The 27,434-nt window shown below is 42.8% G+C and overlaps 1 protein-coding gene across 17 annotated transcripts in view; it reads left to right on the top strand.

Annotated features, from left to right (window-relative positions):
• The window catches only part of PPFIBP1 (PPFIB scaffold protein 1), a 60,090-nt gene extending 33,237 nt beyond the window's left edge, over nt 1-26,853 (top strand). For 3 of the 17 annotated variants that reach the window (XM_088660193.1, XM_088660200.1, XM_088660206.1), the window contains 16 exons: nt 113-166; nt 3,131-3,188; nt 4,871-4,900; nt 6,203-6,359; nt 8,335-8,367; nt 10,568-10,709; nt 11,153-11,281; nt 11,396-11,546; nt 14,301-14,412; nt 14,906-14,994; nt 15,703-15,825; nt 18,610-18,735; nt 19,237-19,425; nt 20,604-20,783; nt 23,160-23,225; nt 25,203-26,853. In XM_088660193.1, the coding sequence (XP_088516319.1) occupies nt 113-166; nt 3,131-3,188; nt 4,871-4,900; nt 6,203-6,359; nt 8,335-8,367; nt 10,568-10,709; nt 11,153-11,281; nt 11,396-11,546; nt 14,301-14,412; nt 14,906-14,994; nt 15,703-15,825; nt 18,610-18,735; nt 19,237-19,425; nt 20,604-20,783; nt 23,160-23,225; nt 25,203-25,289 (1,726 nt within the window). In that variant the 3' untranslated portion in view covers nt 25,290-26,853. Of the gene's footprint in view, nt 1-112; nt 167-3,130; nt 3,189-4,870; nt 4,901-6,199; nt 6,360-8,334; nt 8,368-10,567; nt 10,710-11,152; nt 11,282-11,395; nt 11,547-14,300; nt 14,413-14,905; nt 14,995-15,702; nt 15,826-18,609; nt 18,736-19,236; nt 19,426-20,603; nt 20,799-23,159; nt 23,226-25,202 lie in introns of all 17 variants that reach the window. The other 14 variants (XM_088660197.1, XM_088660191.1, XM_088660195.1 and 11 more) reach the window with 10 other exon arrangements.
• The last annotated feature ends 581 nt before the right edge of the window (nt 26,854-27,434 follow it).

Genomic DNA, 27,434 nt, shown 5'->3' with positions numbered 1-27,434 from the left:
GAGAGAGCTTAAAAGCTTTTTTGTGCCCAGTAACCCAAGCAGACCCTTATTAGAGGGCATATTTTTATTAGATGCCTTAAATCCACCATGTTCTAACTTGTTGCTTTTACAGTGAAAAACACACCCCGATGGCGTCTATGGAAACACAGCTAGGCGATACAAAATTGTAAGTATTTTGTATTTGTGATATTGCACAGGGATATTTTAAAAGTTGAGAACAATTTAATATGATACCTTGTTTATATTGTTTCTTGCTTCCTTCCCTTGTTCTTGATGCTTGCTGTTTTAATCTAGTTCAGTTTTCCATTTCTATTGCAGTATGAAGCGCCTTCAGACAAGCTATATAGCACCAGGAATTTACAGAATTTTGTAATATATTCCTAAAGTATATGTGGTTGCCTTTTGCACTAAGACAAAGGAGAGATTGGCTGGCATAGTGGACTGCTAGTATGCCCAAATTCTTAATCATGATCACCCATGCGTAATTTAATGACTTAGTTAAATGCTTTGCTGCAGTGGGGTGTTCTTTTTTATAACAGAATTTCTAACACAAAAGTTCTGCACTGCTTACTTCAGTATAATATTCTTACTAGACTCTCTTAGTAAAGAACAGGAGCAGAAATGGACAGTATGAGAAGAATATTGTACTGAACAATGTGTGCTTTTTGGCAGTTTGTGGTTAGTAAGTGTAACTTCAGTGGCATTTGGTGGACTTTTATTTCCTTCAGAATGCATTTGAAAGAGGCTGAAAACATAATAACTTGCTCCGGAGGGAAGTCTTAAAGGTAAAGGGACCCCTGACAACTCTGGGGTTGCAGCGCTCATCTCGCATTATTGGCCGAGGGAGCCGGCGTACAGCTTCCAGGTCATGTGTCCAACATGACTGAGCCGCTTCTGGCGAACCAGAGCAGCACATGGAAACGCCGTTTACCTTCCCGCTGTAGCGATACCCATTTATCTACTTGCACTTGACATGCTTTCGAACTCCTAGGTTGGCAGGAGCTGGGACCGAGCAATGGGAGCTCACCCTGTCGCGGGGATTTGAACCGCCGACCTTCTGATCGGCAAGCCCTAGGCTCTGTGGTTTAACCCACAGCGCCACCCACGTCCCTAATAAGGGACTGTTAAGGGAAGTCTTAATGGTTACTAAATACAGCATTAGGGAGATACGAAAGAGAGGGCAAGTTTAGATGTTACCTGCAGGGCCCTTCCCATGGAGGTGCATGTGGCCTGCTTGCTGGGCCTGCACATTCAAGGGGGAATGGAGTGTCTACATTGTGGCCTGTGTAATTAGGCCTGAATTCTACCATCAATTTCTCAGATATGGAAATCAGCTGTGGGATTGGGTCTGCTTGTTCCCACACAAACAAGCACATTCATTCACCCCCTCTTTAACTACCATTTGAACCAGCCCTGGGTAATATAACATCCCATTAGCTGAAAGCAAACCATGGTGAAAGGAGATTTTACTACAGCTGGCCTATACATTTGGAGACCTGGTTATCACAAATCATGTTTGTATTGAGCTGGTGCTTTTGCAAAAAAAGTTATAATGGCCCACATCAGCATTAATCAAATTCTGCTGCTACATAATTAAGAGTGCACAATTCCTCAGAATAAAGTTGCACTATGTTCAGCAGGATTTGCTCCTAAGTAAGTGTGTGTAGGGTTGTAGGTCTCAGTTACTTGGAAAGTGGACAAATGTCATAGCAGTGGGGAGAAAAGAAGCTGAAAAAAGCAATTGCATTAGCTAAGTATACAATTTTCTGGGTTTCAAGCATGTGTATTTTACTTAGTTGCAATTCTGAATACATTTCTTCTTCAGCCTCTGTAATCAGTGAAATAGTGGTTTACTTTTTGAATGACACTATGGCTTCTAAAGTACATGGAATGCAGAACAGAAAAGCATGCTCATTGACCGCATGTCTGAAACATTGAGGAGCTACTGTTTTGGATGCATTTGTACCCTCAGTCTGAAAAATGGCATGCAATTTGATGTTTTGGGTGTGTAAAGTATCAGCATGTAGCTTGAAAAATGGGAAATTTGTGTTAAATGCTGTGTGTTTGTACACATCACTGCAAGTTAGTGGTGGGAAAGAAATTTGGTTCAGTGTGCATTTTAATGTACACCTACCTAATTCACCCCACAGTCAGCAACAATACGAATACCTCGGTTTAAGTATGCTTCGGTTTGAGTACTTTCAGTTTAAGTACTCTACGGACCCGTCTGGAACGGATTAATCCACTTTCCATTACTTCCAATGGGAAAGTTCGCTTCAGGTTAAGTACGCTTCAGTTTAAGTACAGACTTCCAGAACCAATTGTGTACTTAAACTGAGGTACCACTGTATGTGAATCAAAGCCCAGCAATCCTTTGGAATTCGCACTTCCCTGAATTTTGAAATGCAGTTCTCAAACTAAAAATGTTTCTTGGAGGAGAGAGGGGTGCAGCGTGCATCTTCAATAAATAATATCTGGGAGTAGAAAACCACATGTTTTCCTTGTCATGTATCGTTCAGACCTTAATATCCTCATTTTTGCAGATGGATGGTAAGAAAGATAATAGGTCTGTAGCTATCTACTCAGTTTGTGCAAAAAAATAAGATTTGAACCATGGTGTTTCTTGGTCTAGAAGTCAGTTTCTGCTGTAATCTTCTGGTAGTGCTCAATGAAATGGTATTAGAGTCATACCTTGGATCTCGAACATTCTGGAACTTTGATGTTTTGGCTCCCAAACGCCGCAAACCCGGAAGTGAGTGTTTCGGTTTTTGAACGTTCTTTTGGAACCCAAACGTCCGACGGCTCTTCCGTGGCTTCTGATTGGCTGCAGGAGCTTCCTGTGGCCAATCAGAAGCCGTGATTTGGTTTTTGAACTTTTGGTTGTCAAACAGAGTTCCAGAACATATTCCATTCAACTTCCAAGGTACGACTGTACAACCATTCAGATTAATATAGTGTGTCACTATAGTTGAGAGGGAGACAAAATTTGCTTTAACTTGCCATTTCTTCCCCCTTTCCTCTGTTTAAATAAAGTTGCATCTTGCTTTAACCTGCATTGTTATTAAAAAATTGTGTTCAGCATGCAAGATCAGTTACTTATTTTTCTTTTCTTCTTTTCCTGTGATTCTAGAACTTCAGTGCTGCAAAAATCCAGCAGTCTTGGAAACTTGAAGAAAGAAGTCTCTGATGTGTGTAGGCCTATGGCATTGTTTAAATTGACTGTTATTTGTTTCTTAAAAATGCTGACCCAACTTGTAGGTTGTATTCAGCATAGCACTAAGCAAAATGTTCCATCAGTTCAAGAGTTTCTTTTTGTGCCTCCCCCTTTTCCTCCCCACATCCTCCCCCTAAATCTGTTCTGAGCCCCCCCCCCCCCTGAGGTGGGGCACACAGGAAGGAGAAAGGGAAAACCTAATTGCACTAGTGCTAATCCTTGGACTAGCACAACTATTGAGTTGAATATCACCTGTCTTTCCCCTCTCTTTCAGTTCTTTCCTCTGAGGTGTAGCTCACACCTGATGATTGCAGTATATCAACTGATGACTTGCATATGTGAAACAGGCTCATTTTGTCTGATCTCAAATCATGGGGAAAGAAACTGGGCTATAGGTTCCTTTGGATGTATATATCCATTTGTTCAATAAATCCTTATGACTTAGACTCTGTTCAAAGGCTCTCTCAAAGAAAATATTATCTTACCCTTTTCCAATAATTGCAGTTCAGTTTTGTTCAAATGAGGAGTTTCTGAAACCTCTAAAATGCTTTTATAGGCTGCCCTGTATGTAGCCAAATTAATACACTCTGGTAAATGTTGTAAGTTGTCTATTATTATTATTATTATTATTATTATTATTATTATTATTATTTATTATTATTTATACCCCGCCCATCTGGCTGGGTTTCCCCCCACCACTCTGGGCGGCTTCCAACAAATACCAAAACACATTAAAATATCACAGATTAAAAACTTCCCTAAACAGGGCTGCCTTTAGGTGTTTTCTAAATGTCAGGTAGTTGTTTATCTCATTGACCTCCGATGGGAGGGCGTTCCACAGGGCGGGTGCCACTACCGAGAAGGCCCTCTGCCTGGTTCCCTGTAGCTTTGCTTTTCGCAGTGAGGGAACCGCCAGAAGGCAGTCGGTGCTGGATCTCAGTGTCTGGGCTAAACGATGGGGGTGGAGACGCTCCTTCGGGTATACAGGACTGAGGCCGTTTAGGGCTTTAAAGGTCAGCACCAACACTTTGAATTGTGCTCGGAAACGTACTGGGAGCCAATGTAGGTCTCTTAGGACCGGTGTTATGTGATCTCGGTGGCCACTCCCAGTCACCAGTCTAGCTGCCGCATTCTGGATTAATTGCAGTTTCCGGGTCACCTTCAAAAGTAGCCCCACGTAGAGCGCATTGCAGTAGTCCAAGCGGGAGATAACTAGAGCATGCACCACTCTGGCTAGACAGTCTGCAGGCAGGTAGGGTCTCAGCCTGCGTACCAGATGGAGCTGATTGACAGCTGCCCTGGACACAGAATTGACCTGTGCCTCCATGGACAGCTGTAAGTCCAAAATGACCCCCAGGCTGCGCACCTGGTCCTTCAGGGGCACAGTGACCCCATTCAGGACCAGGGAGTCCTCCACACCCGCCTGTCCCCTGTCCCCCAAAAACAGTACTTCTGTCTTGTCAGGATTCAACCTCAATTTGTTAGCTGCCATCCATCCTCCAACCGCCTCCAGGCACTCACACAGGACCTTCACCGCCTTCACTGGTTCTGATTTAAAAGAGAGATAGAGTCTAACAAATTTTAGTTGAAATTAATTGGATCTATTGAATCAAAGTTTATTTAAAGTGTTTAATGCTTCAAACTTTTCCCTAACAGGACAAAGAGTCTGTGCAGAAGCAGGAAGAGGTAAATGTTTCTCTGTGCTGTGTGTTAAAGAAGAAATTGCAGGTGCAATCCAGAGAAAGTTGCACTCGCCTAAGTTGCGATGAAGCAGAAGGAATTAGATGCTCCTTAGATTATATCCTTGCTCATTTTCTTGGCTTGTTCATCAATATTAAGCCAGAGTTTCCCATTTCTGGTGCAATGGTCAACTTTGTCCTAATGTGAACCAGGATCTTCACACCAAAAGTGTTACAGTAATCAACTCCAAATTACTTTAGCATCCTGGTAACACCTCCTCCCCTTTACCACAGTACCAGCATACTGGTAAAAAGCACATACTGAACCACCAGAGTACACAATGCTGTCTTTCTTTCAGTTGTGTATTTGTGCCTTCTGAACATACAAAGAACGAGGGTGGGGGAGTGGAGATCTTAAGCCTAGTAGACATATCTTTTACACCGGTTTACTAATTTTTTTTAAAAGCAGGGACAGCTAACCTGTGGCCCTCAGATATTGCTAAACTACAGCTCCCATCACCCCTGAACGTTGACCATTTTAGCTGGGGCTGATGGAAGTTGGGATCCAACAACGCCTGCAGGTTAGCAACTCCTCTTCTAAAGCCTTACATTTTTATGAATCAATTTGCCTTTAAAAATTATTCAAAATAGTTTTTAACAGAAGAGCGGGGTGGCGCTGTGGGTTAAACCACAGAGCCTAGAGTTTGCCGATCAGAAGGTCGGCGGTTCCAATTCCTGCGGCGGGGTGAGCTCCCATTGCTCGGTCCCAGCTCCTGCCAACCTAGCAGTTCGAAAGCATGTCAAAGTGCAAGTAGATAAATAGGTACCACTCTGGTGGGGAGGTAAACAGCGTTTCCGTGTGCTGCTCAGGTTCGCCAGAAGCGGCTTAGTCATGCTGGCCACATGACCTGGAAGCCGTACGCCGGCTCCTTCAGCCAATAACACGAGATGAGCGCTGCAACCCCAGAGTCGGTCATGACTGAACCTAATGGTCAGGGGTCCCTTTACCTTTACCTTATCACTCTGGAATTTGCAAGTACAAGCTATTAAAGGGTTGTAGCTCGGTGGTACAGCATCTGCTTTGCATGTAGAAAGTTGCATGATTAATCCCCAGGTAGGGAGAAACCTCTGCCTGAAACCCTGGAGAGCTACTGGCAATCAGGGTAGACAGTATTGAACTAGATGGACCAATGGTCTGATTCAGTATAAGGCTACTTCTTATGCTACCCAGCTGCAAACACTAATTTATTGTTACCGAACGCTTGTGTACAATGGCAGATTTCTAACTTTTCTTTTCCTGAACAAGCAGAGCAAAGCATCGATGGAGAGTAGCAAATATGGAACCCTCCCTCCCAAATCCCCAGGTGAAGAAGATGCTTTTGGGACTCGGAAAGGCCGGTCTTCTTTTGGGCGAGGCTTTTTCAAGATCAAAAGTAGCAAAAGGACAGCAAGTGCACCTAACTTGGGTAGGTTCAGTAAAGGCGGAGTTTTTTCACTGTGTATATTTAAACTAATACGCAGAAGGGGAATGTATTCTCCGCTGGCATGTTTCATGGGGAGATGGAGACATTGTATGAACAAGAACCACTTTCATCAGCCGATGAAACAAAATTTTAAATGCTATGGATTCCAGTTCTTTCGCAGAACAATGGGCAAGTAATGCATGTCTTCTCCTGCACTCTTGTAAATTCTCTGTGGGAATTTGGAGCAAAACGTATTGTACATGTTTCAAATCGGGTACAACAACAATTTATTTGTACCATGCCATTCTGACTCTGGGCAGCTTCTAGCATATAAAAATATATAATAAAGCATTAAACATTAAAAACCTCTTTATACAGGGTTGCATTCAGATGTCTTCTAAAGGTTGCATAGTTACTTATCTCCTTGATGTCTGATGAGCGGGCGCCCCACAGGGTGGGTGCCATTACTGATAAGGCCCTCTTCCTGGTTCCCTGTAGCTTTATTTCTTACAGTGAGGAAACCGCCAGAGTGGATTTCAGTGTCCGAGCTGAAGGAGACGGTCCTTCAGGTATACTGGGCTGAGGCCATTTAGGTTTTAAAGGTCAGCACCAACACACTGAATTGTGCTTGGAAACATACTGGGAGCCAATGTAGGCCTTTTAGGGCCAGCATTATACGGTCCTGGTGGCCACTGTCAGTTATCAGTCTAGCTGTCACCTTCAAAGGTAGCCGCATGTAGAGCACATTGCAGTAGTTCAAGCGGGAGATAACCAGAGCATGTACCACCCTAGCGAGACAGTGTGTGGGCAAGTAGGGTCTCAGCCTGCGTACCAGATGGAGCTGGGAGACAGCCACCCTGGATATAGATGGATTTCTGTATTTGATGGATTTCTGTATTTTAGAATTTCTGTTTTTTTGGAAGCCGCCCAGAGTGGCTGGGGGAACCCGGCCAGATGGGCGGGGTATAAATAATAAATTATTATTATTATTATTATTATTATTATTATTATTATTATTATTATTATAGAATTAACGTGTGCCTCCATGGACAGCTGTGAATCTAAAATGTCTCCCAGGCTGCACACCTGTTCCTTCAGGAGCACAGTTACCCCATTCAGGACCAGGGAGTCCCCAACACCCGCCCGCCCCCTGTCCGCCCAAAACAGTACTTCTGTCTTGTCAGGATTCAACCTCAATCCGTTAGCCGCCATCCATCCTCCAACCGCTTCTAGGCACTCATACAGGACATTCACCGCCTTCACTGGTTCTGATTTAAAAGAGAGGAAGAGCTGGGTATCATCCGCATACTGATGAACACCCAGCCCAAACCCCCTGATGATCTCTCCCAGTGGCTTCATATAGATGTTAAAAAGCATGGGGGAGAGGACAGAACCCTGAGGCACCCCACAAGTGAGAGCCCAGAGGTCCGAACACTATTCCCCCAACACCACTTTCTGGACACGGCCCAGGAGAAAGGAGCGGAACCACTGCATAACAATGCCCCCAGCTCCCTAGACAGTCCAGGAGGATACCATGGTCAGTGGTATCAAAAGCTGCTGAGAGCCAGCAGAACCAGGAAACAGCTTTCACCTTTGTTCCTAGCCTGCCAGAGGCAAATGCCAGTATGTGCTAGTCATGCAGCCTTTCCACTGCAAATAGATATTTAAGAACCCTGTAAGGAAATATTTAAATGTGAAGTAGTGGGAAAGTAATTGTTGCACATTGTTCTGTTTTTGTAGATCTAAAAACTCTGCCTGAGTTGTTTGGTTTGAGCGATGGAATAAGTGCAAATTCTCATTTGGCCTATTTGTGTGTTAGCTCTCTGTGTTATGCATGCATCAATTTTTTTGGGGGGGGGGGATTCTTCTTCCCTTGTCTTGCCATTGTCATGTTTTGATTTGTCTTATCTTGTTGCCCCGGGTATGTTCCTCCCCCTTGTGCTGCGTGTGGTTATGTGCGTTATTTGGATGTCTGAAGATCGCAGTCGAAGTGCAAGCGCACCCACCTTAGGTATAGTAGACCTGCTTGCATGATTGGCGCCATGTTCTGAGAGCTGCGAATGCTCAGCCACGGCCATGCAGACCTCCGTACTGGAACATTCCTCCATTTCTTTGCTGCTCATGCACACCACTAAAATCTGGCTGCATTGTTTAGTTGTAATGGCCTATACTAACAAGAACTGCCATAGAAAAGTGCTTGAGAAAATCCAAACCAAGTGTTAATGGTCAAGAATTGCAGCATCTTTCTGACTAAATGTGTTTTTGCCTAGAGGCAACCTTGACATCAAGGAGATGAGATGCTTCAGGCATCATGCCCCAAATCGTGTTATATAAAAAGAAAAGCAAGTCCAAGTATTCCAGTTCATTTGTTCCTTTCTTCCCCCAGGGATGGTTGCAGATTCTTGTGCAGCTTATCCCAACTGATGCCCTCCAGATGTTGTGCTGGGTGGGGCTGTGGGGAGTTTCAGCCCACAGCATCTGGAGGACACCACGTTGCTGTAGTATAACAAATGAGAAGGCAACATGGGGCCAAGAAATCAATGGAACTTGCTTCCTACCAGTATATTTAGGACCCACTGTAAGAATTCCAGATTTTAAAGAATCAAAACAGTGAAGTATATTCACAATGTTACATGGCCTCCATTCATGTAATCCAAGCACCCTGCTTGTCTTATCTATATAGCTTATCTTGGGTATCAATGACTTTTCCTTTTAAATAATCACAGTGTTTCCATAGCTGCTCTGGCTAACTTGCAAATAACAGCATTATAATTCATTTTTGGCTGTTACTGTTTACTACTTTGAATAATTTTATATGGTAGCTTTTGAGCATTCCTTTTAAGCTTGTAGTGAGAGTTCACACATATATGTTTAGCTGTGCAGCTAATAGTCCCATGTGAAATGGTAAACTATGAGCTTGAGGTGAGGACAAATGTGTTTGCAAAAACACATATCATACATGTGTGGTCATTTGGGAGTTAGTGCTGTGGCTCTCTGTTGAGTGCCCGTCTACTGGCAAACCTGGGTTTACTCTTGGCGTTTTGTTGGTTTGTTGTTTTCTATCCCTATTTGTATGGCATTTGCTGGCACATCTCTGCTGAAGCATTACATTGCTGATGTATTAGCTTTTAAAAAAAATAAATGTAAGTTGTTTGCCCAATCCTAAATGTTATTATCTTTTATAAATTATTTGCTCAGTAGTAAGTGGATTGTCAGCAGCTTCAGAAATGGCTCCAGTCCTGGATGACTTTATTGGTTTCGCTGATGCTAGAGCAACATCAATGTCAATGGGGAGTTGTTAGTCTTAATGTTTCTAAACCCTTTTTCTGTTCATGGAGCATCCAGAGTGGCTTGCAGCAAAGAAACAAAAATACAATCACTACAGTTAAAAATGATCAAGACCAATGCAAAATACAAGTTAGAACTGTGTAGTCTAAAAACAGCAGACACATTTTATACAATCAAAATAGCAACAGAAATTAGACATTTAAAAGCCTATAAAAACAAAAATGTTTTCAGTTTCTTCCTGGAGGGGTTTAGGTGGGTTTTCACCTAAAGTAGGTGTGGGGAAGTTTTCATCCTCCAGATGTTGCTGAAGTACAACTTCCATGAACCCCAGCAAGGATGGTCAATGGCCGGGGATGAGAGCGAGTTGTTCAGCAACATCCCGAGGGCCATGAATTACCCACATTGGGTTAAAAGACAGCATGCTTTTTTGTTTTGTTTTTTACAGTTGCACTGTATCAATCTCTTGCACATCTAGTGTTACATTATTAATTGCTGATGATCACACAACCGTATTCACTATATCTCCTGATTCCTGGACTTTTATCACATAAATGATGGGACTGTCAACACAGTTGCTGAAAGCCTTTGTCTTCCAGACAGTCGCAGAAAGCTATACACATTTTTACCATGTGTTTGCCTTAGGACTATAGTTAGTGTATTGTATACTTTTGTAATAAGGGGTGATGGGATAAAGATTATAGGAGAGATAATCAGTATTGGTGTATTAAGAAGATCTTTAATTGAATGATACTTTAAATGCCAAGTAAAAGGAGCACACAATTAAATTTCCTTTCTTTCCATTCATGTGACTTTTTAGCCAAGGTTTTTACCCAAAGTTCCATTAGAAATGGAAACTTAAGGCAATCCAGTTGAAGAGCTACAGACTGACATACTATTAATTGAAATTTGCTTTTATTTAATAGCTGAGACAGAAAAAGGATTTGCAGACCACCTCGATTTGGCTGGCTTGCCGCCTCGACCAAAAGGTACAGCAGAGGGGCCTCTGACTCCACCTTCGCCTGACTCCAAAAAGAAAGCAAGAGGAATCAAGAAGTTGTTTGGAAGGTAACTGGGATATGACTCAATTCATTACGTTGTAGAGTATGCCAGTCCAGAGTTCCGCGCTGAGGCTGATGTGAATATGATGTTGGGGCTTTTCTTAACTATGCTTAGGGATGGATTGCCTGCCACAATCAGTGCGCTCTGGCTTCCGCCATGGTGTTCTGTTGTTCCAGAAGTCATGACCTGGAAAGCTGTCCATGGACAAACACTGGCTCCCACGGCTTGAAGCAAGATGAGCACCACAAACCCCATAGTTGCCTTTGACTGGACTTAACCGTCCAGGGGTCCTTTACCTTTTACCTTTACAGTGCTTTAAGTGCTGCAGGTGAGGTTTTCACCATCTCTGGAAGCATCTGGTTGGTGTCTGTGTCAGACAGGAAGCTGCCTTCTTACACCCTTCATACTGCTAATTGTATACTTCTTTTAATGGCTTTCCCTTATCTTAGACTCAGGAGAAGCCAGTCTACCACGTTTAATCCCGATGACATGACAGAGACTGAGTTCAAAAGAGGAGGAATAAGAGCAACAGCAGGACCAAGATTAGGCTGGTCGAGAGATCTTGGACAAACCAATAAGTAAGACACAAAGACTTTTACATTTTTAGATTATGTTTATGCATGCAGTTGGAGGAAAATGCTTTAAATGTGTGTTACACTTCTCTAACATGTCAATTCTCAACTTAATTTTAGTGAATTGGACATGCCATTTGCTAAATGGACAAAGGAGCAAGTTTGCAACTGGCTTCATGAACAGGGCTTGGGTTCTTATATAGGTCATGGCAAACACTGGATACTTTCTGGCCAGACTCTGTTGCAAGCTTCTCAGACTGATTTAGAGAAGGTAAGGATCCGGTATGTTTCTTGCATATGCATCCTGAGTGACAATTACAACATTGTGCCAAATCACTCAGTTCTTTATGTTGAATGGTGGCTAAAGTATTTTTTTTAACAGAAGGAAACTATCATGGATAGGTATACTGATGTACTATCAGCCAGTGACAGCAGGCTGGGCTATGAGAAAATACAGTGCAATGGATGTGGGCTACTTTTTCCAAGCTGCATTTTGTTGAAAAACAATAAATGGATCCATCACTTTTCTATAGAAATGCTCAAGGTTTTGTACAAGAATGATTGGAATGCATTTTTTAAAAAAAACCATTAAAATGTAAGAATAGCAACAATACCCAGATTGTTCCAGTGCACCCTCACACTTTAAAAATGCCTGGAACAAACACTGGCCGTACGAAACTGAGCAGTAGCACAGCCACCTGCAAGCTTCTTTGAAGAGAGTTTTCTGTCAATGCAACATTGCTGCTGAAAAACCCTAGCCTGAGTTTTGCAGCCCCCAGTCCATTTGGGATGTGTTTTGTGCGAGGGTGCTGTGAAATTGGTGACAAATTGGTTGCAAAGCACGTATGCCTCTCACTTTTTCTCCCCACCACAAGTGTGTGTGTGTGTGTGTGTGTCCCGGGGGGGGGCTTCATTTTGTTTCACTGGACCTGACCTTAGGGAGGAGCCATTCGTACTCTCCCTGCTCCATTTGCTTTTCAATCAATCTTTTTTGTCCATGCTTTGTTGTTGTTGTTGTTTAGTCGTTTAGTCGTGTCCGACTCTTCGTGACCCCATGGACCATAGCACGCCAGGCACTCCTGTCTTCCACTGCCTCCCGCAGTTTGGTCAAACTCATGTTCGTAGCTTCGAGAACACTGTCCAACCATCTCGTCCTCTGTCGTCCCCTTCTCCTAGTGCCCTCAATCTTTCCCAACATCAGGGTCTTTTCCAAGGATTCTTCTCTTCTCATGAGGTGGCCAAAGTATTGGAGCCTCAGCTTCACGATCTGTCCTTCCAGGGAGCACTCAGGGCTGATTTCCTTAAGAATTGATAGGTTTGATCTTCTAGCAGTCCATGGGACTCTCAAGAGTCTCCTCCAGCACCATAATTCAAAAGCATCAATTCTTCGACGATCAGCCTTCTTTATGGTCCAGCTCTCACTTCCATACATCACTACTGGGAAAACCATAGCTTTAACTATATGGACCTTTGTCGGCAAGGTGATGTCTCTGCTTTTTAAGATGCTGTCTAGGTTTGTCATTGCTTTTCTCCCAAGAAGCAGGCGTCTTTTAATTTCGTGACTGCTGTCACCATCTGCAGTGATCAAGGAGCCCAAGAAAGTAAAATCTCTCACTGCCTCCATTTCTTCCCCTTCTATTTGCCAGGAGGTGATGGGACCGGTGGCCATGATCTTGGTTTTTTTGATGTTGAGCTTCAGACCATATTTTGCGCTCTCCTCTTTCACCCTCATTAAAAGGTTCTTTAATTCCTCCTCGCTTTCTGCCATCAAGGTTGTGTCATCTGCATATCTGAGGTTGTTGATATTTCTTCCGGCAATCTTAATTCCGGCTTGGGATTCATCTAGTCCTGCCTTTCGCATGATGAATTCTGCATATAAGTTAAATAAGCAGGGAGACAATATACAACCTTGTTGTACTCCTTTCCCAATTTTGAACCAATCCATGCTTGCATCTTTAAAATAACCAATACCAGACTTTGCTCCAATCACATGTGAATGGGAGGTACTCAGTGTTCAGAATTCCCCAGGCATCAGCCACGTGTGACCAAGTGAAGATGCCTGGACAGGCACCTGACATCACCTCCACCTGGAGCTGCATGCCTGTGGATCCTTTCCTCTGGACTGTGTTCACACGCTAAGACCACATCCTGTAAAATTCTATCAGTTATATTTTACCTGCACAATCAGAATGAATTTCAGGAACCAAAATGCTTCTTTTGTGCAGCCTGAGTGGGAACAAGGGACAATGTTAAAGCTAATTGTTGTCGCTTGTCTTCACTTACCCCACCCCACTACTCTGCTCACAGGTGTGAAGAATACTCCTACTTTATGAATGGTCCGTGTCACCATTAAGAAAAAGAGGTCGGAATAGGCCAATATATATGTGGACTGTCCCTGGATCAAGGGTCTTTTCTTCTTCAAGTTCTCAAAGCTCTTAACTTAGCTCAAGGTGGTCATCTGAACCAGCCAGATGTTTAACTGAGAATCGATCACAATCAGTCTGTCATTTGAAAAATAATACTTGAGAGCCGTCTTGCCCCAAAATGGCAACTAGACATTCTGGTTTGGTGAATACAACCTTGGTTTAAGAAGCCACTTGGCGCCTACCTTATATAGCTGAGTTTCTAACACTGGAGCTACAAGATGTTCAGGCTCCTTTTCGATGGAAACAAAATGCATTTTTATTATAGGAAAAATATAGTCAAACAAGAATGGATAGAGAAATTAGCAGGGCAGTCCTGTGGTGTTGGAGAGGAATATTCCTTGGATGTAGTGGTTGCCCCACTAAAGGCTGTTCGCTGTGGCCAGGATGGGAGGTGGCAGTTAACCTCCACTTTTGGGTGAGGGAAATTTTCTTTTCCCTCCATTGTGGTCTGCAGGAGGGATAAAAGTAAACGGACAACTGTCACATAAACTTCATTTTTTATAGAGATACTCAACAAGGTTTCCCATTATCTTCACAGAGGTTTTAGCAGCAAATCTAAGTATCTTTTAAATGCAAGCTTGTTTTTGTCCCATGTGTAGGAACTTGGGATAAAGCATCCATTGCACCGGAAAAAACTTCAGCTCGCTCTTCAGGCGTTAGGATCAGAAGAAGAGAACAACCATGGAAAACTGGATTACAACTGGGTTACAAGTAAGGTCTTCTTATTTCTTTTGCCATTTCACCCTCATGCAGTGAAGAGTTTGCCTGTGTACGACCTCCAACCACTTGCAAGGAAGCCTTGTGTGCATTTTGCAGCTCACAGAGTAGCATTGTGCGTGCTTTTTTTTTTTTTTAAAAAAATGTTACATTCTAGGCAGGTTACAAACAAAAGGTAGAGTGTACTTGTGCACCTAAGCAACACTTTCTGTCCCAGAAAAAGCTGAAATACTGTACTTAGTTAAGCAAGTTTGCAATTTACAAGTGGAAAATCAATTATTAAATTCTTGCATATTTAAAATACACAAGAAAACAATTGCATCGAACAAGAAGTGTATCTTAAAGAGCTGTTGGAATGCCAATACGGATGGGGGTCTCTCATATTCCAACAGGGAGGGCATTCTGCAGCATTGGGACCACCACTGAAAAGGCCTGCTTTCAGATTACCACAAATCATTGGACAGTGACTGTATCTTTTTATTTTCAGGGTGGTTGGATGATATTGGACTACCCCAGTATAAGACCCAGTTTGATGAAGGAAAGGTTGATGGCCGAATGCTTCATTATATGACTATCGTAAGCAAGTGTCCTTTTCTTCCTGTCACTTTTTTCATTCAGAGTACCATAGTTTTGACTTCCTTCTCCACTGAAACATGAATGTTGCAAGATTTAGGACAGACAAAGTACTTCTCCACATAGTGCATATATGGACTTTGCACTTCAATAAAATATGGAAAACATGGTGCTGTGATAGCCACCATCTTGGATGGCTTTATTATTCTATTATCTACAATCACAGACTTGTAGAGTTGGAAGGGACCACAGGGGTCATCTAGTCCAACCCCCTGCAATACAGGAATTTTTCACTCAATGTGGGACTCAAATCCATGGCCCTAAGATTAAGAGTCTCATTGTCTACCATCTGAGTTGTCCCTCAGATAAAAGAAGGTTAGGCACTTTCATAGAAGATATGGCTATGAATGGCTACTCGCCATGATGGCTGTGTTCTACCTGTTGCTGGGAATATCAAGTGAGAAAAGTTCTGTTGCTTTCCGTCCTGCTTGCAGGGTTCCCCTGGGCTTCTGGCAGGCCACCGTGAGAACAGGATGCTGGTCTAAATAGGCCCTTTGCCTAACCCAACAGAAGTGTTCTTGCGTTCTCATACCCTCAGGGGAATCCTAAGGACAGCATTCACGTTGGTGTCTGACTCTTCCAGTCTACTTGGTCTCATTTATTGTTCTTGATCTCGTTTATGTGTCCTCCCCCGCCCCATCACCTATGCAGGATGACTTGCTGTCTTTGAAAGTTGTGAGTGTCCTCCACCACCTTAGCATCAAACGTGCCATTCAGGTTCTAAGGATAAATAACTTTGAACCCAACTGTCTGCGCAGGAGACCATCGGATGAGGTGACCACTTCTACTTACTTACCTACTTACACATCTCATTGATTATTGCAATGTTTGTTCTGACAGTCAGCGCTTGTGTTTCCTTCATTTTCTTTCCTAGAATATTTTGCCCTACTTTGACTCTTGATCCCTTCCTTTATTTAGCAGGCCATACATTAGGGACATGGGTGGCGCTGTGGGTTAAACCACAGAGCCTAGGGCTTGCCGATTAGAAGGTCGGCGGTTCGAATCCCCGCAACGGGGTGAGCTCCCGTTGCTCGGTCCCAGCTCCTGCCAACCTAGCAGTTCGAAAGCATGTCAAGTGCAAGTAGATAAATAGGTACTGCTCCTGCGGGAAGGTAAACGGCGTTTCCGTGTGCTGCTCTGGTTTGCCAGAAGTGGCTGTCATGCTGGCCACATGACCTGGAAGCTGTACGCTGGCTCCCTCGGCCCGTAAAGCGAGATGAGCGCCGTAATCCCAGAGTCGGTCACGACTGGACCTAATGGTCAGGGGTCCCTTTACCTTTACATTGATCACGGACTGTCAGCTTCATTGTATGGATCAATATCCTTATTCTTTAATATGTTTTAAACCTCTAGAACTGAGATCAACATTTAGTTTGCCTCCTTTGGTGTTTCTTTCTGCAAAGTATTTGCTCACTAGTATTTCTATGAAAATATGAATGTGATATTAGCACTTTGGTGGCTGCTGCTGCTGCTGCTAATATCCCATGATAAGCCCTTTGTGGACTGCCAGACTCGAAAGTGAAGGTGAGGAACTAGACCACTTATGAAAAATTCCAGGTTTCTCCAAGTTGTTCTAATTGTCTATGTGCCTGGAGATTTGTTTTCTTTACAATTCATTCAATGCAGGAGAGTCCAGTTGAAAGATGTGGGAAGTAAGTGGGCGAATTTTAAAAGCCCCAAGCCCTTATTTTCTACAAATATATATGAAGTCATGTGATCAGGGCTTTTTTCAGCTGGAACTCACTGGTTCCAGCACCTCTTTGATGGGCACCATTGACATTATAAGAAAACAAGGGAGGCGTTCATGGTGAGCAAAAGAAAAAGCACTGCATATGATCAACGTGAGTCATGAATACAGGATTGTTTGAAATTTAAAAAAGAATGGGAAATGTTTATTATATATTTACAAAACTATTGCAAACATCTTAAATACATTGGCAGGAATTTAAAAACACTTGTAGTTTTAGAGATGGTACAAGAAACTTGAGGTTAAAATAGAAATTTGGAGTAGAAATGATATGTAGTTTAAAAAGAATTTTAAGGAACAAGGGGAGAGGGGAAGTCATGGGATTTGTATAATCCCATTTTATGGACCTTATTGTTTTGATGCAAACTTTTTTCTTCTCCCCCCCCATTATTTTTTAGTTTGTTGTTGTAGTATTTGTTAGTGTTTGCTTTTTGGTTTCGCTGTGATTTTTGTTACCTTTGCAGAAAACCCAATAAAAATATTATTATAATATAAAATAAATAAATACAGGATTGTTTGGTTTGGAGGCGGAAGAATGGCTAAGCGCAAATATGAATTGCAGCTTCACATTAATTCCACCTCGACTTAGATGAACGTGTTCCATAGTAACTTTATTAGGTACATCATTTATGTCAGTCCAGCACAACAACACACGTAACCCTACACGGGCATCTTTCAGGCCACATGGGGCTTTTAAAAACCTATTTCTGTACCCTAAGACTGCAGAAACGGAAACAATATACCATATTGTCGTGTACTGCTTGGGTGAATAGGTCCTCAACTGGCACCAGAAGATGAACAGCGTAGACACCAGTTGTACGTCAGGAGGGAGGGAGCCGGCAGCTCAAACACCACCTCTGCTACGGCCCTGTCCTCGGCCATTGCTGTCCAAATCAACAGGAAACCCACAAGCAGGGCTTCTCCTGCTGATCTTAATAGACAGGCTGGTGGTGCTCCTTCGGGAATCTGGGTCCCAAATTATTTAAGGCATAGTATGTTAGTCAACACCATGGGTAGGTCCGGGGGCCAGATCCAGCCCAATCGCCGAGAGTTTTCTGGCGGTTCCCTCGCTACGAGAAGCCAAGTTACAGGGAACCAGGCAGAGGGCCTTCTCGGTAGTGGCACCCACCCTGTGGAATGCCCTCCCACCAGAGGTCAAAGAGAATAACAATTACCAGACCTTTAGAAGGCATCTCAAGGCAGCCCTGTTTAGGGAAGCTTTTAATGTTTGATTTCTGTATTTTAATGTTTTGTTGGAAGCCGCCCAGAGTGGCTGGGGGAACCCGGCCAGATGGGCGGGGTGGGGTATAAATAAATTATTATTATTATTATTATTATTTTATTAAATCTGGCCCACAGACGGTCTGGGAATCAGCATGTTTTTACATGAGTAGAATGTGTCCTTTTATTTAAAATGCATCTCTGGGTTATTTGTGGGGCATAGGAATTCGTTCTTTTTCCCCCTTCTTCCCCAAAATATAGTCCGGCCCCCCACAATGTCTGAGGGACAGTGGACCGGCCCCCTGCTGAAAAAGTTTGCTGACCCCTGGTCAACACCTTGACTTGGGGTTGGTAGCCTATGAGCAGCCAGTGCAAGACCTTTAACACCTCACCCAGGGTGGGGGAACACATTTTCAAGATTCTGTACAGCTCATCAACTGATCTTGGTCAGGTAGCTTGGCTCTGAGCCCTTCGGGGCAGAAAGGTCAATTGAAATAAGAAAAGTGGAGGCTGGATTAACTGCAGAACTGAAAGAAAAAGAGCTAAAAGCAGTGCATTGTTTCTAAGTTAAATGTGGTTCTTCTTGGTAGAATAACATCACACCGTCAGAGGTTTCACAGTGGACCAATCATCGGGTGATGGAGTGGTTGCGCTCAGTTGACCTTGCAGAATACGCTCCTAATTTGAGAGGGAGTGGCGTTCATGGAGGGCTAATGGTAAGAGTGTGTGACATTTTATATTTCTTTTTCAGACACAGATAGTAAACAAAGGATATAATCGGGCTATAAGAGAAATGTAGTGCCTGTTTTTGTTTCCAGATTTTTTTGTTTGTTCCTAGGTAGGGTTTTCTAAAAGTCATGGTAATTGTGTCATAGGTATTTTGTAATTATTCAGGCCTTGTCACAGGTAGGTAGCCGTGTTGGTCTGGATCGAAGTAAAATAAAAAAAAATTCTTCAGTAGCACCTTAAAGACCAACTAAGTTTTTATTTTGGTATGAGCTTTCGTGTGCATGCACACTTCTTCAGAAGTGTGCACACCCTCTTCAGGCCTTGTCGTCATTGTCCCCTAACCCCCCCAACCCCCCAAAACCCCACACATCCCAACCCATGCCTTTCAGACCTTTCTTAATGGTTCAGATCTTCAGAATGGTTGGGGAAATTGCTTAATCAAACTGTAATACAAATCTTGGTTCTGAAATGCTGGTTTTGCTCTGCAGGTTTTGGAACCTCGTTTCAATGTAGAGACCATGGCTCAGCTGCTGAACATCCCACCCAACAAGACCCTCCTGAGGCGGCACTTGGCAACCCATTTCAATTTGCTGATTGGTCAAGAGGCCCAGCAGCAAAAGCGTGAAGCCATGGAATCTCCGGATTATGTCCTTTTAACAGCCACAGCCAAAGTGAAGGTACGGCCAGAGCCTTGGAAGTACTACTGTCACATAGAACAGACTTGCATGTGCTATTATGTAGTCAAGAGGGCTGCTTTAAGGGGCTAATAGAAAATGGGTTGAGTGATAAAGAACTTGGCTTGGCTTGATTTAATCTCTGAACAGAGGGTAGCTCAATTGGTAGAGAATAAGACTCTCAATCTCAGGGGGTTGGACTAGATGACCCTTGTGATCCCTTCGTGCTACAGTTTTATGACTCTATGATGGTAGATAGTTTTCCTGGTTTCGTAAAGAAGTGCTGCATGGTAAAGCATAGACAGTAGTTCTTATATATGTCATTGCCACATATCCTCTCTACAAAACTACATTAACAGTTATTTTACGTTTTATACTTTTATTTCTCTCTTTTAATAGCAGGTTATTCATGCCACTTAAGACTGTGTTTTATAGGCCTTTGATATAGGCTTACATTATTCACTATAAAAATTATTGATATGAATTCTGTCGGCCTCTTGCAATGCATTTTTTTAAAATACCACAATGGTGCTTGCAAGGTTGTGTCAGCAAGTTCAAATTTCACTGCAAACTGAAAGATAAAAACAAGTTTACAGAAGTAAGTTACCTATTTAACGAAATGTTTAGTAGCCCATCTGCGTGGTTAGTCATTTGTGGTGCATCATTGTCCATGAAAGAAAATCAGCAAACTCCTCTTTAAGTAGCTTCTCCCGGGAGGCCAGAGGCAGATACGACCTCATGCAGAAAACTCTCAATAGGCTTTTAACAAGCCTCATTTTAAAAATATGGATTTTTAAATTAGTTTTCACCAAACGTTTCTTGTATCCTCCTTTGGGGAAAAAACCTCTTTTTTGAAGTCTCATAAACTCAGATATTTGAGGTTATGTACAAATAAAACTAAACATACACACAGTGAATTACACACACACAAAAACAAAATTGTCAAATATGGATCTTCTTAATTAACATGATAGATTATTCCCCCCCCCCCATATTCTGTTGTATGTGGAAATCTTGCTCCAGTTTTTCCAACCAGCTTTCTGCGAGAATATATGTTCGAGGAATTCTTGACTGTTTTGGTGCCTTTATTATAGATTTTACAAGATTTTAGATATGTCATCAGGAAAATAAATTATCTGGTTGGTGACTTCATAGTGGTTTATTTGGTCTGTATTTTTCAGCCAAAGAAACTTGCTTTTAGTAATTTTGGAAATTTAAGGAAGAAGAAGCAGGAAGATGGGGAAGAATATGTTTGTTCGATGGATTTGGGGCAGGCATCTGGAATGGGATCAAAGAAAGGGATGAAACCTGCTTTAGATATCAGAGTGTATGATGAGGATGATCTGGACAAACTGGAGCAGGTAATGGTTGTGGCAGTAAGTTGAAACAATAGTTTTTTTTCTGTATGTATGTGCTCCCCCCCCCCCAATATTGTCATATTCTGCAGTTTGTGTTTAGCAGTCTTGTAATGTACTAGTACTTAAAAACTGTTATCTAGCCCTTGATAAACCAGTTCAGGGCTTCTTTAGGGGCGTCTAGATTTTAGCTACAGGTAGGTAGCCGTGTTGGTCTGGGTCGAAGTAAAATAAAAAAATTCCTTCAGTAGCACCTTAAAGACCAACTAAGTTTATATTTTGGTATGAGCTTTCGTGTGCATGCACACTTCGATTTTAGCTATCAACCAACAAGAGAAACCTGAATTTCAGTTTTCTCCACAGTCAAAATTATTGGTGTCATTGAGAGTTCTTTCTTTACATTATTGGTCTGTCTTTTTGCTAAGGACCACAGGGGGGTGTGCATTTTTTGTGTGGTGGAAGTGTTCCATTTTACCCTCACAACAACTGTGACAGAGACTGAGTGGTTCGGGACTACCCAGAGAACTTTATGGCTGAGCAGCAATTTGAAGCCATGTCTTTCCAGTCTTAATCCTATATTCTGTCCACATCACCATGTCAGCTCATCCTCTAGTTGAACTTGCAAGCCCCTTTCCCCCTATGCAGTTCCTCAAGCTCCACCTTCAGCCTTTGTGGCATTTTCCTGCTTGCCCTCTTGCTCATGACAATCTGACACGCGGCCTTCCTCCCCTTGCAGCAGTCATCTCTTTTCTTCTTCGTCTCTCCCTCAAAACTTAAAAAAGGTACTGTGGTGCAGATGGTTTCTCTTCCCTTATCAGTGCTTGCTTCTGAATAAGTTTTTTTGTGGGGTACTCTTAATGAAAAGGATCTAGGAGTCCTGGTAGACCACAAACTTGACATGAGTCAACAGTGTGATGTAGCAGCTAAAAAAGCCAATGCAATTCTGGGCTGCATCAATACGAGTATAGCATCTAGATCAAGGGAAGTAAAGTACCACTGTATTCTGCTCTGGTCAGACCTCACCTGGAGTACTGTGTCCAGTTCTGGGCACCACAGTTCAAGAAGGACACTGACAAGCTGGAACGTGTCCAGAGGAGGGCAACCAAAATGGCCAAAGGCCTGGAAACGATGCCTTATGAAGAACGGCTTAGGGAGCTGGGTATGTTTAGCCTGGAGAAGAGAAGTTTAAGGGGTGATATGATAGCCATGTTCAAATACAGTGGAACCTCGGTTTATGAACACCTCGGTTTATGAATTTTCGGTTTATGAACGTCGCGGACCCATCTGGAACGGATTAATTCATTTTCCATTACTTTCAATGGGAAAGTTCGCTTCAGTTTATGAACGCTTCAGTTTATGAACAGACTTCCGGAACCAATTACACCCATGCTTCAGTTTATGAACGCTTCAGTTTAAGTACTCCACGGACCCATCTGGAATGGATTAATCCACTTTCCATTATTTTCAATGGGAAAGTTCACTTCAGTTTATGAACACTTCGGTTTAAGTACCCCGCGGACCATCTGGAACGGATTAATCCACTTTCTATTGCTTTCAATGGGAAAGTTCGCTTCAGTTTATGAACGCTTCAGTTTATGAACAGACTTCCGGAACAAATTGTGTTCATAAACCGAGGTACCACTGTATATAAAATGATGTCATATAGAGGAGGGTGAAAGGTTGTTTTCTGCTGCTCCAGAGAAGTGGACACGGAGCAATGGATTCAAACTACAAGAAAGAATATTCCACCTAAACATTAGGAAGAACTTCCTGACAGTAAGAGCTGTTCGACAGTGGAATTTGCTGCCAAGAAGTGTGGTGGAGTCTCCTTCTTTGGAGTTCTTTAAGGGGAGGCTTGACAGCCATATGTCAAGAATGCTTTGATGGTGTTTCCTGCTTGGCAGGGGGTTGGACTGGATGGCCCTTGTGGTCTCTTCCAACTCTATGATTCTATGTGAAATTCTTAAACAACTAGGTACAGTATTTTCTTGGTCTCTGTCTTCCTTGTTGGCCTACTCTGCTGCTGCTGCTGCTGCTCCACCTGTTGAGTTCTTTGTTTAACATCTGAGTGGTCAAAGGCAAACCCATAAACTTGTGTTCAACTATCTGGTTTCTCCATTAGGAACAGAGACTGTGGAGTTGGCTAATGCAGCTGACCTACCTACTAGGTTGATGGTAGTACTCTGCACAGTCTCCCAGAGCTTTCTCTTAGCCTCACCTCCTTATCCAAACATTGCCTAACATTACAATAAAGTATTCAACTGACCAGTTCCTCTCTAGGGTGCTGCTATAGCCTAATGTTGTATTTGCATGTGTTAATACACTTGTATGAAAAGGGAAGGATTTACATGAATTATTACATTAACTATTTCTTTCTTGTAGATGGAAGATTCAGAAGGTACCGTGAGGCAAATAGGGGCATTTTCTGAAGGCATCAACAATTTGACTGTAAGCCCTTATAATTAATATAATGGACACACCCTAAAATGTTGCTAGTCCTGCTTTAGGACCAATACAGAGATTCTCAGTAGTGGGGTACACAGCAAAGGTGTTCAGTTGATGGCTTGGAGATTGCATCTTGGTGATAGACTGATTTTTGAGTTAGAAGTTGGAAAAACTGCATCTGAGTCAGGAGTACACACCAGAATGTTTTGCAATGATGCATGCTGTCAGATGGACATGTAAAGAGACTTTACATGTCCATCTGACAGCATATGAGAATATGAGAAATAAGGAGTGTACAGTGGTACCTCACAAGACAAAAATAAAACCACAGAGCCTAGAGCTTGCCAATCAGAAGGCCGGCGGTTCGAATCCCCATGACGGGGTGAGCTCCCGTTGCTCAGTCCCTGCTCCTGCCCACCTAGCAGTTCAAAAGCACATCAAAGTGCAAGTAGATAAATAAGTACCGCTCCAGCGGGAAGGTAAACGGCATTTCTGTGCGCTGCTCTGGTTCGCCAGAAGCAGCTTAGTCATGCTGGCCACATGCCCCGGAAGCTGTACGTAGGTTCCCTCGCCAATAGAGCGAGATGAGCGCCGCAACCCCAGAGTTGGTCACAACTGGACCTAATGGTCAGGGGTCCCTTTACCTTTACTAGACAAACCATGACCTGTAACCAAGATTTATTCTTGGATTTACAGCACGTGATTTGTCTGGAAAGGAACAGACATTGAGCCTGAGTTTAGGCTCAAGGAAGAGTGCCATGGCCACAACCTCTCTGGAAATCTATGTTTGTGCTAAGAGTTTCTCTCAAACCAGTTCATAATCCAAAATATTTAAGAATAAAAATGCACCAAGATGATAATCCCCAGATGAAGCCCAATTAGTATCAGCTTAGTGCTGGTTAATAACCATACTTATTCAGATATATAGCAGACATCCCCTATCCTTAAATTATCCATTTCTGTATCTTAAGTCATTCCACTAGTTGAGGTACAGAAGTGTCCTTTTTGGGAAAGGGAGGAGAGCCAAGGCTGTTAGAGGACTTGTATACTTCTCAGTGTTCTCTTCTTTGTGCTTCTGGGTAGCATCTGTACTTGTCATCAAAAACCACATCCTGTCAAGTTCCGCCACTGAATCCACAGTTTAGATGTTACTTGATAAATGCCTTCATAATGCATATTACACACAGAGAGAGAGACACAGGCACACACACACACACACACGCACACACACACACACACACACACACACACACACACACAGTATATAATGCACTGCAAATTTAAACTGCTGTGAGTCATAGCCTTCAGAACGGTTATTCTTCGAGGCTGCTTAAGCTTTGTGGCACACTTCTCAGGGCCTTCATGATTTTGTCTTCTATACAAATAATTGATCCATTTACAGTGGTACCTCGGGTTACAAACGCTTCGGGTTACAAACTCCGCTAACCCAGAAGTTTGGGGTTGCGAACTTTGCCCCAGGATGAGAACAGAAATCACATGCTAGTGGCACTGCGGCAGCGGGAGGCCCCACTAGCGAAAGAGCGCCTCAGATTAAGAACGGTCCCCGGGAAACTGGGAGGTCCGGTAACCTTATCTTAAACTGCACCAAACCATTGTTCCATCTCTTCAATCCTAAAAAAAAAAGGTCCATAACTTCATTTGGCCCTTTGGTCGGCCCTCACAGCCCTCCACTCCATCAAATCTGGCCCTCTGAAAAAAGTTTGGACACCACTGATCTAGGTTGTCTGTCTCCTTGGCAGCCCCGCTTTTGTCTGGGACCGTCTCCCTGCTGTTGCCTGAGACTGTCCACGCAGAGCATGTGCTTTCAGTGTGTCGTGTAACCCAGGTCTCCCTCGTTGCCTTAAGAGAACGGTGCCCTCTTGTCTGCCTGCCGCTAGATGTGCGATTGATTCATTGATGTTTTTTGGCTCTTGAGTTTCAGTCGGTGTTCCCCAATTCTTGCCTTTCTTCTGTTTCCAGTACATGTTAAAAGAAGATGAAATGTTCAAAGACTTTGCTACTTGCTCCCCTAGTGCCAGTATAACAGATGAGGATTCCAACGTGTGACGTTTCGGTGTTGGAGGCTTCCGCTTTTTGATAGTCCTCGGAGTGCCACCCTTAGATGCGATGGAGACACCACATCATGTAATCAAAGGTCGCTTTTGCTTCTGTTTGTTAGAAGTGATATTTTCCTGGGAGACAATAAGAAGAGTTGCCTATTCTAAAGTTGCCATAAAATCCATACCAGTGGGGGAAATATGTATATTTTCCTCCTGTGTATATTTTTTTCTGTGTTGAAACTTGTGACATGTTTCAAAGTATCATATTTAATATGACTGCTGCTGTCATGTTCCTTCACAGAGTTGTGCCATATCATATATCTGTATTTCTCTTACTCAGTGTTTTTTTAAAAAAGAAATATAGGTGCCGGTACTACCATGCCCCCCCCTCTACCGCCACTTGCCCCCCCCACGCAACCACTCTCTCTCCCTTCCTCCTCGGCCACCGCTTCCCAAGGCTGGAACCAAAAGCGCCTTCTAGGAAGGCGCTTCCCAATTGTAAAAAGATTGTGCCAAAGCACCTCTACTCTGGGGCTACCTTTTTATGTTCATCAGGCACCTTCCTGGAAGGCATTTTGGCAATTGTAAGCACCGTGCCAAAGCACCTTCGGGAGCCCAAGCCTGCAGCCTCGGGAAGTGGTGGCGGAGGAGGAGCGGCAAGGGGGGGGGAAAGCGGCAATGGCAAGATGGTGGGAGGGGGAAAAGAGGCAGCTGTGCGGCAGAACTGGCGCGTACCGCCTTAAAGAACGTTCTGCTCGCACTTTTCTTCAAGTAATACAAAACAAAAAGAAAACCATTCAACTAGAGACCTCTGGAATTGGCATCCATTGTATATATTTCAACTAATCCTGGTTTCCCATTTGAACAAATTGCTCAAAAATAAATAGCTAGCGTATTCATTGGTGGCTAAACCAATGCTCATATAACCCACAAGAACGGAATCTTGTTGTCTTATTTTTTATACAATTTTTATTAAAAGGAGAAAATGTATTGAGTACATACAAATCAGAATTTTATATTGTAGTTGATTACTTTTGTTTTTTTAAAGAGAGGAATTCCTGTTTGAAAACCAGCTGGTTACTGGAGAAGTCAGACTGATCAGTTTGACTTGTGCCTCCCCACCCCCAAGGGATGCCTGCATTCTTACATTAGGAATGAGTTATAAAAATTGATTTTTTTTCCCCATCATTAAGAAAAATCTCTGCGGTGTCCCTTTTCCAGCATTAAAATAGGATTTTAATAACACTTTAAAATTTTGAGACTGAGGAACAGCCTTTAGGAAGATCCATTTTCTCTCTCACACTTGATGCAATGGAAGTGTTCTTTAAATTTATACCAAAAGGAGCATTAGCGAATTCACTTTATTTTACAGTATTGAATTCAGATATGGAACCTTGCCTTTTAAGTATATTTGACCATAATATAACATATTGACAGATATTTATATAGTACTTGGTTTTTTGTAAAGCACAACTTGTATTGACTTTTTAAAAACTTGTAAAATTCAGATTAGCCAGTCAAAAAATGGTTGCTGAAGCTTTCAGCAGAATACACCTGACTCTTGTGCTGTGTGTGTGAGTGTCTCTCTCTTTCCAGTTCACCATCACCCTGAAATAGTTGCGGCTAATTTAGTAACTGCGTAAAATGATGATGTGGCAAACATTTGGAGAGGTTGTCTGACATCTACAATGTAAGCAATTCTTTTCAATTTCAGTACTTCAAAAGTTTGAGAATACTAATCCAGAGACCTTTGCAGGAGTGTTAAAGTTGGGTGTTTGGTGTGCGCTCAACTATTATGAGCTGTTGTTGAAAACTGTACAACAATATATACCTGAATGTGCAGATTGACCTTGCCTGCTTCCTGACATGCTAGCTTTCTGCTTGCAAGGAATCTTTTTTTAAAAACCACCACCATGGGGGGCATTCAAGCATGTGATTGATCACAGGCTTCCTCAAACTTGGCCCTCCAGATGTTTTTGGCCTACAACGCCCATGATCCCTAGCTAGGAGGACCAGTGGTCAGGGATGATGGGAATTGTAGTCTCAAAACATCTGGAGGGCCAGGTTTGAGGAAGCCTGCTCTATCATGTAATTTATTTGCATGTATAGACTGGCCCTCAGTTTGATTTCATAAACCAGCGCTGATCCACTT

The sequence above is a fragment of the Zootoca vivipara genome, unplaced genomic scaffold, assembly GCF_965207765.1.
Source record: "Zootoca vivipara unplaced genomic scaffold, rZooViv2.hap1.1 HAP1_SCAFFOLD_30, whole genome shotgun sequence".
NCBI lineage: Eukaryota > Metazoa > Chordata > Lepidosauria > Squamata > Lacertidae > Zootoca > Zootoca vivipara.
This window is presented reverse-complemented; position numbering and strand designations above follow the sequence as displayed.